Here is a 12,500-nt window from a genome sequence, read left to right on the forward strand (position 1 = left end):
CTTCTCACAGGGTCTGGGATCGAACCCACGACCTACTGCGTACCAGGCGAGGTAGTCAACATCTCACAGGGTCACGGGATCGAACCCACGACCTCCTGTACACCATGCAAGGTAGTCAACATCTCATCAGGGTCACGGGATCGAACCCACGACCTCCTGTACACCAGGCGAGGTAGTTAACATCTCACAGGGTCACGGGATCGAACCCACGACCTCCTGTACACCAGGCGAGGTAGTTAACATCTCTCAATGTCTGGGATCGAACCCACGACCTCCTGTACACCAGGCGAGGTAGTTAACATCTCGCAGGGTCTGGGATCGAACCCACGACCTCCTGTACACCAGGCGAGGTAGTCAACATCTCATCAGGGTCACGGGATCGAACCCACGACCTCCTGTACACCAGGCGAGGTAGTCAACATCTCGTAGGGTCTGGGATCGAACCGACGACCTCCTGTACACCAGGCGAGGTAGTTAACATCTCACAGGGTCTGGGATCGAACCCACGACCTGTCAATCTTGCGTAGCTGCTGCTGCTGCCGCTACTGCGACCCCTGACCTCTGACCCCTGACCCCCTGACCCCCGTGCGTGAACCCAGTGCGTCCCAGGTCAGTGGCACGTGGCTGGCAGGCGGCCAGCGGCTCGCTGCCCAGCGGGAGACTCTGCCTGGTGAAGCCGGCAGTGCGTGCACTACGGGGTACACCCACAGCAGTACACTCACAGTATATACACAGTACACACAGTACACACAGCAGTATACACAGTACACACGCAGTACACACACACAGTACACACACACACAGTACACACACACACAGTACACACACACAGTACACACACAGTATACACAGTACACACAGTATATACACAGTACACACACACAACAGTACACACACACAACAGTACACACACAGTACACACACACAGTACACACACAGTACACACTACACACACAGTACACACACAGTACACACACAGTACACACTACACAGTACACACACACAGTACACACACACAGTACACACACACAGTACACACACAGTACACACACAGTACACACACAGTACACACACACAGTACACACAGTACACACTACACACAGTACACACACACAGTACACACACAGTACACACACAGTACACACACACAGTACACACACAGTACACACACAGTACACACACACAGTACACACACACAGTACACACAGTACACACACACAGTACACAGCAGTACACACACAGTACACACACAGTACACACATAGTATACACAGTACACACAGTACACAGTACACACAGTACACACACAGTACACACACACAGTACATACACATAGTACACACACAGTACACACACACAGTACATACACACAGTACACACACATAGTACACACACACAGTACACACACACAGTACACAGTACTCAGTGTACACACACACAGTACACAGTATACACACAGTACACACACAGTACACTCAGCAGTACACACAGTACACACACAGTACACAGTATACACACAGTACACACACACAGTACACACACACAGTACACACACAGTACACACACAGTATACACAGTACACATACAGTATACACAGTACACAGAACACACACAGTACACACAGTGTCTCTCTGTCTGACTGTGTGTCTCACTGTGTGTGTCTCTGTCTGACTGTGTGTCTCACTGTGTGTCTCTCTGTCTGACTGTGTGTCTCACTGTGTGTCTCTCTGTCTGACTGTGTGTCTCTCTGTGTGTCTCTCTGTCTGACTGTGTGTCTCTCTGTGTGTCTCTCTGTCTGACTGTGTGTCTCACTGTGTGTGTCTCTGTCTGACTGTGTGTCTCACTGTGTGTCTCTCTGTCTGACTGTGTGTCTCACTGTGTGTCTCTCTGTCTGACTGTGTGTCTCTCTGTGTGTCTCTCTGTCTGACTGTGTGTCTCACTGTGTGTGTGTGTCTCTCTGTGTGTGTGTGTCTCTCTCTCTGTCTGTGTGTGTGTCTCTGTGTGTCTCTCTGTCTGTGTGTGTGTGTCTCTCTCTGTATCACTGTGTGTCTCTCTGTCTGTGTGTGTGTCTTTCTCTGTGTGTGTGTCTTTCTCTGTCTGTGTGTGTGTCTCTCTGTCTGTGTGTGTCTCTCTCTGTATCACTGTGTGTCTCTCTGTCTGTGTGTGTGTCTCTCTGTGTCTCACTGTGTGTGTGTCTGTCTGTGTGTGTGTCTCTCTGTGTCTCACTGTGTGTGTGTCTGTCTGTGTGTGTGTGTCTTTCTCTGTCTCACTGTGTCTCTTTGTGTCTCTTTGTGTGTGTCTCTGTGTGTCTCACTGCCTGTGTGTCTCTCTGTGTCTCTCTGTCTCTGTCTGTGTGTGTGTGTCTCTCTGTCTAGCTGTGTGTCTCAATGTGTGTCTTTCTGTCTGTGTGTGTGACTCTCTCTGTCTCACTGTGTGCATGTCTGTGTCTGTCTGTGTGTGTGTCTCTCTCTGTCTCACTGTGTGTGTCTGTGTCTGTCTGTGTGTGTGTCTCTCTATGTGTCTCACTGTGGTTGTCTTTCTCTGTCTTACTGTGTGTCTCTTTGTGTGTGTCTCTGTCTGTGTGTCTCACTGCGTGTGTCTCTCTGTCTCTGTCTGTGTGTCTCACTGCCTGTGTGTGGATCTCTGTGTCTCACTGCGTGTGTGTGTCTCTGTGTCTCTCTGTGTCACTGTGTGTCTCTTTGTGTGTCTCTCTGTGTCTCACTGTGTGTGTGTCTCTCTGTGTCTCACTGTGTGTGTGTCTCTCTGTGTCTTACTGTGTGTCTCTGTCTCTGTGTCTCACTGTGTGTGTGTGTGTCTCTCTGTGTCTCACTGTGTGTCTCTGTGTCTCACTGTGTGTCTCTGTGTCTCACTGTGTGTCTCACTGTGTGTGTGTGTGTGTCTCTCTGTGTCTCACTGTGTGTCTCTGTCTCTGTGTCTCACTGTGTGTGTGTGTCTCTGTGTCTCACTGTGTGTGTGTGTCTCACTGTGTGTCTGTGTGTCTCACTGTGTGTCTGTGTGTCTCACTGAGTGTGTATGTCTCACTGTGTGTGTCTCTGTGTCTCACTGTGTGTCTGTGTGTCTCACTGTGTGTCTGTGTGTCTCACTGTGTGTGTCTGTGTCTCACTGTGTGTCTCACTGTGTGTCTCACTGTGTGTGTGTGTCTCACTGTGTCTGTGTGTCTCACTGTGTGTCTCTGTGTCTCACTGTGTCTCACTGTGTGTCTCTGTGTCTCTCTGTGTCTCACTGTGTGTCTGTGTGTCTGTGTGTCTCACTGTGTGTCTGTGTGTCTGTGTGTCTCACTGTGTGTCTGTGTGTCTCACTGTGTGTCTCTGTGTCTCACTGAGTGTGTATGTCTCTCTGTGTCTCACTGTGTGTCTGTGTGTCTCACTGTGTGTCACTGTGTGTCTCTGTGTGTCTCTGTGTCTCACTGTGTGTCTCTGTGTCTCACTGTGTGTCTCACTGTGTGTGTGTGTCTCTCTGTGTCTCACTGTGTGTCTCTGTCTCTGTGTCTCACTGTGTGTGTGTGTCTCTGTGTCTCACTGTGTGTGTGTGTCTCACTGTGTGTCTGTGTGTCTCACTGAGTGTGTATGTCTCTCTGTGTCTCACTGTGTGTGTCTCTGTGTCTCACTGTGTGTCTGTGTGTCTCACTGTGTGTCTGTGTGTCTCACTGTGTGTGTCTGTGTCTCACTGTGTGTCTCACTGTGTGTGTGTGTCTCACTGTGTCTGTGTGTCTCACTGTGTGTCTCTGTGTCTCACTGTGTCTCACTGTGTGTCTCTGTGTCTCTCTGTGTCTCACTGTGTGTCTGTGTGTCTGTGTGTCTCACTGTGTGTCTGTGTGTCTGTGTGTCTCACTGTGTGTCTGTGTGTCTCACTGTGTGTCTCTGTGTCTCACTGAGTGTGTATGTCTCTCTGTGTCTCACTGTGTGTCTGTGTGTCTCACTGTGTGTCACTGTGTGTCTCTGTGTCTCACTGTGTGTCTCTGTGTCTCACTGTGTGTCTCTGTGTCTCACTGTGTGTGTGTGTCTCTGTGTCTCACTGTGTGTCTCACTGTGTGTCTGTGTGTCTCACTGTGTGTGTGTCTCACTGTGTGTCTCACTGTGTGTCTCTGTGTCTCTGTGTCTCACTGTGTGTCTCTGTGTCTCACTGTGTGTCTCACTGTGTGTCTCTGTGTCTCACTGTGTGTCTCTGTGTCTCTGTGTCTCACTGTGTGTCTCTGTGTCTCACTGTGTGTCTCTGTGTCTCTGTGTCTCACTGTGTGTCTGTGTGTCTCACTGTGTGTCTCTGTGTCTCTGTGTCTCACTGTGTGTCTGTGTGTCTCTGTGTCTCACTGTGTGTCTCTGTGTCTCACTGTGTGTCTCACTGTGTGTCTCTGTGTCTCACTGTGTGTCTCTGTGTCTCACTGTGTCTCACTGTGTGTCTCACTGTGTGTCTCACTGTGTGTCTGTGTGTCTCTGTGTCTCACTGTGTGTCTGTGTGTCTCACTGTGTGTTTGTGTGTCTGTGTGTCTCACTGTGTGTGTGTCTCACTGTGTGTCTCACTGTGTGTGTCTCTGTGTCTCACTGTGTGTCTCTGTGTCTCACTGTGTGTCTGTGTGTCTCACTGTGTGTCTCTGTCTCTGTGTCTCACTGTGTGTCTCACTGTGTGTCTCTGTGTCTCACTGTGTGTCTCTGTGTCTCACTGTGTGTCTCACTGTGTGTCTCTGTGTCTCACTGTGTGTCTCACTGTGTGTCTTTGTGTCTCACTGTGTGTCTCTGTGTCTCACTGTGTGTCTCACTGTGTGTCTCTGTGTCTCACTGTGTGTCTCACTGTGTCTCTGTGTCTCACTGTGTGTCTCACTGTGTGTCTCACTGTGTGTCTCACTGTGTGTCTCTGTGTCTCACTGTGTCTCACTGTGTGTCTCTGTGTCTCACTGTGTGTCTCTGTGTGTCTCTGTGTCTCACTGTGTGTCTGTGTGTCTCACTGTGTGTCTCACTGTGTGTCTCTGTGTCTCACTGTGTCTCACTGTGTGTGTGTGTCTCTGTGTCTCACTGTGTCTCACTGTGTGTCTGTGTGTCTCACAGGGGCTCCGGTTAGACACCCGCTCCCCTTCTCGGCGCGGAATCTTTACTACGACGAGCGGTGGTTGGAGAAGCAACAGCTGGGGTTCACAGCCTTGCTCAATCACCTCCTGGCTCCTCACGGACTCGAGTCAGACACAGCCAGGCAGCCAGGTGGCACATTCAATCACTCACTCAGTCAGTCAGTCACTCACTCAGTCACTCACTCACTCACTCAGTCACCCACTCACTCACTCAGTCACTCACTCAGTCAGTCACCCACTCAGCTGGGGTTCACAGCCTTGCTCAATCACCTCCTGGCTCCTCACGGACTCGAGTCAGACACAGCCAGGCAGCCAGGTGGCACATTCACTCACTCAGTCACTCACTCAGTCAGTCAGTCACTCACTCAGTCACTCACTCAGTCACTCACTCAGTCACTCACTCACTCAGTCACTCACTCAGTCACTCACTCAGTCACTCACCCACTCACTCAGTCAGTCAGTCACTCAGTCAGTCACTCAGTCACTCACTCAGTCAGTCACCCACTCAGCTGGGGTTCACAGCCTTGCTCAATCACCTCCTGGCTCCTCATGGACTCGAGTCAGACACAGCCAGGCAGCCAGGTGGCACATTCACTCAGTCAGTCAGTCACTCACTCAGTCACTCAGTCACTCAGTCACTCACTCAGTCAGTCACTCAGCTGGGGTTCACAGCCTTGCTCAATCACCTCCTGGCTCCTCACGGACTCGAGTCAGACACAGCCAGGCAGCCAGGTGGCACATTCACTCAGTCAGTCAGTCACTCACTCAGTCACTCAGTCACTCAGTCACTCACTCAGTCAGTCACTCAGCTGGGGTTCACAGCCTTGCTCAATCACCTCCTGGCTCCTCACGGACTCGAGTCAGACACAGCCAGGCAGCCAGGTGGCACATTCACTCACTCAGTCACTCAGTCACTCACTCAGTCACTCACTCACTCACTCAGTCACTCACTCAGTCACTCACTCAGTCACCCACTCAGCTGGGGTTCACAGCCTTGCTCAATCACCTCCTGGCTCCTCACGGACTCGAGTCAGACACAGCCAGGCAGCCAGGTGGCACATTCACTCACTCAGTCACTCACTCAGTCACTCACTCAGTCACTCACTCAGTCACTCAGTCACTCACTCACCCACTCACTAACTCACTTACCCACTCACCCACTCACCCACTCACTCACTCACTCAGTCACTCACTCAGTCACTCACCCACTCACTCACCCACTCACTCAGTCACTAAGTCAGTCACTCACTCAGTCACTCACTCAGTCAGTCACTCAGTCAGTCACTCAGTCAGTTACTCACTCAGTCAGTCACTCACTCAGTCACTCACTCAGTCAGTCACTCAGTCAGTCACTCAGTCACTCAGTCAGTCACTCAGTCACTCAGTCAGTCACTCAGTCAGTCACTCAGTCACTCAGTCACTCACTCACTCAGTCACTCACTCACTCAGTCACTCAGTCACTCACTCAGTCAGTCAGTCACTCACTCAGTCAGTCACTCAGTCAGTCAGTCAGTCACTCACTCAGTCAGTCACTCACTCACTCAGTCACTCACTCACTCACTCAGTCAGTCAGTCACTCACTCAGTCACTCACTCAGTCAGTCAGTCACTCAGTCACTCACTCACCCACTCAGTCACCCACTCAGCTGGGGTTCACAGCCTTGCTCAATCACCTCCTGGCTCCTCACGGACTCGAGTCAGACACAGCCAGGCAGCCAGGTGGCACATTCACTCACTCAGTCACTCAGTCACTCACTCAGTCAGTCAGTCAGTCACTCAGTCACTCAGTCACTCACTCACCCACTCAGTCAGTCAGTCACTCAGTCACTCAGTCACTCACTCAGTCACCCACTCAGTCAGTCAGTCACTCAGTCACTCAGTCACTCACTCAGTCACTCACTCAGTCAGTCACTCACTCAGTCACTCACTCACTCAGTCACTCACTCAGTCAGTCACTCACTCAGCTGGGGTTCACAGCCTTGCTCAATCACCTCCTGACTCCTCACGGACTGGAGTCAGACACAGCCAGGCAGCCAGGTGGCACATTCACTCACTCAGTCAGTCACTCACTCAGTCACCCAATCAGTCAGTCAGTCACTCACTCACTCAGTCACTCAGTCACTCACTCAGTCACTCAGTCACTCACTCACTCAGTCACTCACTCACTCAGTCAGTCACTCACTCAGTCACTCAGTCACTCACTCAGTCACTCACTCACCCACTCACTCAGTCGCTCACTCAGTCAGTCACTCACTCAGTCACCCAATCAGTCAGTCAGTCACTCACTCACTCAGTCACTCAGTCACTCACTCAGTCACTCAGTCACTCACTCACTCAGTCACTCACTCACTCAGTCAGTCACTCACTCAGTCACTCAGTCACTCACTCAGTCACTCACTCACCCACTCACTCAGTCGCTCACTCAGTCACTCACTCAGTCAGTCAGTCACTCACTCAGTCACTCACTCACTCAGTCAGTCAGTCACTCACTCACTCAGTCATTCACTCAGTCACTCACTCATTCACTCACTCAGTCACTCACTCAGTCACCCAATCAGTCAGTCAGTCACTCAGTCACTCACTCACTCAGTCACTCAGTCACTCACTCAGTCACTCACTCACTCACTCAGTCACTCACTCAGTCAGTAACTCACTCAGTCACTCAGTCACTCACTCAGTCACTCACTCACTCACCCACTCACCCACTCACTCACTCACCCACTCACTCACTCACCCACTCACCCACTCACCCACTCACCCACTCAGTCACCCACTCACTCACCCACTCACTCACTCACTCAGTCACCCAATCAGTCAGTCAATCACTCAGTCACCAACTCAGTCACTCACTCACTCACTCACCCACTCAGTCACTCACTCACTCAGTCACCCAATCAGTCAGTCAGTCACTCAGTCACTCACTCAGTCACCAACTCAGTCACCCACTCACTCACCCACTCACTCACCCACTCAGTCACTCACTCACTCACTCAGTCACCCAATCAGTCAGTCAGTCACTCAGTCACCCAATCAGTCAGTCAGTCACTCAGTCACTCACTCAGTCACCAACTCAGTCACTCACTCAGTCACTCAGTCACTCACCCACCCACTCAGTCACTCACTCAGTCACCCACTCAGTCACTCACTCAGTCACTCCCTTAGTCACCAACTCAGTCACTCACTCAGTCACTCACTCAGTCACCAACTCAGTCACTCACTCAGTCACTCAGTCACCAACTCAGTCACTCACTCAGTCACTCATTCACCAACTCAGTCACTCACCCAGTCACTCACTCAGTCACCAACTCAGTCACTCACCCAGTCACTCACTCAGTCACCAACCCAGTCACTCACCCAGTCACTCACCCACCCACTCACCCACCCACCCAGTCACTCAGTCACTCACTCACCCACCCACCCACCCAACCACCAACTCACCCACCCAACCACCAACTCACCCACCCACTCACCCAGTCACTCACCCACCCACCCACTCACCCACCAACTCACCCACCCAACCACCAACTCACCCACCCACTCACCCAGTCACTCACCCACCCACCCACTCACCCACCAACTCACCCACCCACCTACTCACTCACACACCCACCCACCCACTCACCCACCCACCCACCCAGTCACCCACTCATCCACTCACCCACCCACTCACCCACCCACCCACTCACCCACCAACTCACCCACCCACTCACCCACCCACCCACCCAGTCACCCACTCATCCACTCATCCACTCACCCACCAACTCACCCACCAACCCACTCACCCACTCACCCACCCACCCACCCAACCACCAACTCACCCACCCACTCACCCAGTCACTCACCCACCTACCCACACACCCACCAACTCACCCACCCACCTACTCACTCACACACCCACTCACCCACCCAGTCACCCAGTCACCCACTCATCCACTCACCCACCCACTCACCCACCCACCCACTCACCCACCAACCCACTCACCCACCCACCCTCTCACCCACCCACTCACTCACCCACCAACCCACATACCCACCCACCCACTCACCCACCAACCCACTCACCCACCCACCCACCCACTCACCCACCAACCCACTCACCCACCCACTCACTCACTCACCCACCCACTCACCCACCAACCCACTCACCCACCCACCCACTCACCCATCAACCCACTCACCCACCCACCCACTCACCCACCCACCCACTCACCCACCCACCCACCCACCAACCCACTCACCCACCCACCCACTCACCCACCCACCCACCCACCCACCAACCCACTCACCCACCAACTCACCCACCCACCCACTCACCCACTCACCCACCAACCCACTCACCCACCCACCCGCTCACCCACTCACCTACCCACCCACTCACCCACCCACTCACCCACCAACCCACTCACCCACCCACCCACTCACCCACCAACCCACTCACCCACCCACCCACTCACCCACCCACCCACTCACCCACCCACCCACTCACTCACCCACACACTCACCGACCCACTCACCCACCTACCCACTCACCCACCTACCCACCAACCCACCCACTCACTCACCCACCCACTCACCCACTCACCCACCCACCAACCCACCCACCCACCCACTCACCCACCCACCCACTCACCCACCAACCCACCCACTCACCCACCCACTCATCCACCCACTCACCCACCCACTCACCCACCCACTCACCCACCCACTCACCCACCCACTCACCCACCCACTCACCCACCCACTCACCCACCCACCAACCCACCCACCAACCCACTCACCCACCCACCCAGGTATCACAGCATCCCACCCACCCTCACCGTGTCTCTCTCCCCCCTCCCCCCTCTCCTAGCAGCGGTGGACCTAACCCTGGTGGTGCCGGGCGGAACCGCCACCACCAACAACAACCACAACAACAACCACAGCAACAACCACAACAACAACCACAACAACCACAACACCGCAACAATCGGCAAACCCAGCTGCGGTGTTGGAGGTGGTGGTGTTGGAGGTGGTGGTGCAGGTGGTGGCGTTGGTGGTGGTGGTGTTGGTGGTGGAGGTGGTGGTGGAGGTGGTGGTGGTGTTGTTGGTGGTGGTGGTGGTGTTGGTGTTATTGGTGGTGGTGGTGGTGGTGTTGTTGGTGGTGGTGTTGTTGGTGTTGGTGGTGTTGTTGGTGGCGGTGTTGGTGGTGGTGTTATTGGTGTTGGTGGTGGTGGTGTTGTTGGTGTTGTTGGTGTTGGTGGTGTTGGTGTTGTTGGTGTTGTTGGTGGTGGTGGTTGTGGTGGCGGTGGTGTTGGTGGTGTTGTTGGTGGCGGTGGTGTTGGTGGTGGTGTTGTTGGTGGTGTTGGTGGTGTTGGTGTTGTTGGTGGTGGTGTTGTTGGTGTTGGTGGTGTTGTTGGTGTTGTTGGTGGTGGTGTTGTTGGTGGTGTTGTTGGTGGTGGTGGTGGCGTTGCTTTGCCGATGTCTCTCCGCCGTGCGGCCCTGCGACTCTTCTGCCGGCGGGGGTTCTCACAATCCGTCGCCCGGCTCGAGGCCGACATCGAGAGCGGCAGGATTGCCGTGCGGAGAGACCACGACATGTGGAGAGACATCGGTGAGTCGTGGTGGGGGGTGGTGGTGGTGTGGTGGTGGTGGTGTGGTGGTGGGGGTAAGGTGGTGGTAGTGGTAGTAGTAAGGTGGTGGTGGTAGTGGTGGTAGTAAGGTGGTGGTAGTGGTAGTGGTGGTGTAGTGGTAATGTAGTGGTAGTGGTAAGGTGGTGGTGGTGGTAATGTGGTGGTAGTGGTAATGTGGTGGTAGTGGTAAGGTGGTGGTGGTGGGGGTAAGGTGGTGGTGGTGGTGTGGTGGTGGTGGTGTGGTGGTAAGGTGGTGGTGGTAATGTGGTGGTAGTGGTAATGTAGTGGTGGTGGTAAGGTGGTGGTGGTGGTAAGGTGGTGGTGGTGGTAAGGTGGTGGTGGTGGTAAGGTGGTGGTGGTGGTGGTAGTGGTAATGTGGTGGTGGTAGTAGTAAGGTGGTAGTGGTAGTAGTAAGGTGGTAGGGGTTGTGGTGGTGTAGTGGTAGTGTAGTTGTGGTGGTGGTGTAGTGGTGGTGTAGTGGTAGTGGTGGTAACGTGGTGGTAGGGGTACGGTGGTGGTAGTGGTTGTGTAGTTGTGGTAAGGTGGTGGTAGTGGTGGTGGTGGTGTAGTGGTAGTGATGGTGGTAAGGTGGTGGTAGGGGTTGTGTAGTTGTGGTGGTTGTGGTAAGGTGGTGGTGGGGGTAAGGTGGTGGTAGTGCTGGTGTAGTGGTAATGTGGTGGTAAGGTGGTTGTAGTGGTTGTGTAGTTGTGGTGGTGGTGGTGTGGTAAGGTGGTGTAGTGGTGATGTGGTGATGTGGTGGTAGGGGTGTTGTAGTGTAGTTGTGGTGGTGGTGTGGTGATAAGGTGGTGTAGTGGTGTAGTGGTAGTCGTGGTGGTAAGGTGGTGGTAGTGGTTGTGGTGGTGGTAGTGGTAGTGGTAAGGTGGTAGGGGTTGTGGTGGTGTAGTGGTAGTGGTGGTGTAGTGGTAATGTGGTGGTCGTGGTAGTGGTGGTAAGGTGGTAGTGTAGTTGTGGTGGTAGTGGTGGTGGTTGTGGTGGTGTAGTGGTAGTGGTGGTGTTGTGGTAAGGTGGTAGTGTAGTGGTGGTAAGGTGGTAGTGTAGTTGTGGTGGTGTAGTGGTAGTGGTGTAGTTGTGGTGGTGGTGTGGTGGTGGTGGTAAAGTGGTGGTAGGGGTTGTGGTGGTGTAGTGGTAGTGTGGTGGTGGTGTGGTGGTAAGGTGTATATAAATATGTGTGTATCTATGTATGTATATATCTCTGTATATAAATCTGTGTGTATCTCTGTATGTATATATCTCTGTATATAAATCTGTGTGTATCTCTGTATGTATATATCTCTGTATATAAATCTGTGTGTATCTCTGTATGTATATATCTCTGTATATAAATCTGTGTGTATCTATGTATGTATATATCTCTATATATAAATCTGTGTGTATCTCTGTATGTATATTTCTCTGTATATAAATCTGTGTGTATCTATATGTATGTATATATCTGTATATAAATCTCTCTGTGTATGTATATATCTCTGTATATAAATCTCTCTGTGTGTATCTCTATATATATCTCTGTATATAAATCTCTCTGTGTGTATCTCTGTATATATCTCTATATACATCTCTCTGTGTGTATCTATATATGTATATATCTCTGTATATAAATCCCTCTCTGTGTGTATCTCTATATATCTCTGTATATACATCTCTCTGTGTGTATCTCTGTATATATCTGTATATAAATCTCTCTGTGTGTGTATCTCCGCGTCTCTATCTCCCCAGGGGAACGGAGGAAGATCGTTCAATGGCTGCTCAGCTACAACTCGCTGTGGCTTCGCATCGGCCTGGAGGTACCCAC

At 52.5% G+C, this 12,500-nt stretch overlaps 1 protein-coding gene across 1 annotated transcript in view; it reads left to right on the forward strand.

Moving 5' to 3' along the window:
* The window catches only part of LOC142908063 (uncharacterized), a 36,365-nt gene that overhangs the window by 15,212 nt on the left and 8,653 nt on the right, over positions 1-12,500 (forward strand). The window contains exons 6-9 of the mRNA XM_076058236.1: positions 600-698; positions 5,060-5,209; positions 9,931-10,668; positions 12,425-12,492. Of these exons, the coding sequence (XP_075914351.1) occupies positions 600-698; positions 5,060-5,209; positions 9,931-10,668; positions 12,425-12,492 (1,055 nt within the window). The remainder of the gene's footprint in view (positions 1-599; positions 699-5,059; positions 5,210-9,930; positions 10,669-12,424; positions 12,493-12,500) is intronic.

The sequence above is a fragment of the Petromyzon marinus genome (assembly GCF_048934315.1).
Source record: "Petromyzon marinus isolate PM22_M1 ecotype Great Lakes invasive population chromosome 68 unlocalized genomic scaffold, UKy_Petmar_22M1.pri1.0 chr68_unloc.2, whole genome shotgun sequence".
Taxonomy (NCBI): Eukaryota; Metazoa; Chordata; class Hyperoartia; order Petromyzontiformes; family Petromyzontidae; genus Petromyzon; species Petromyzon marinus.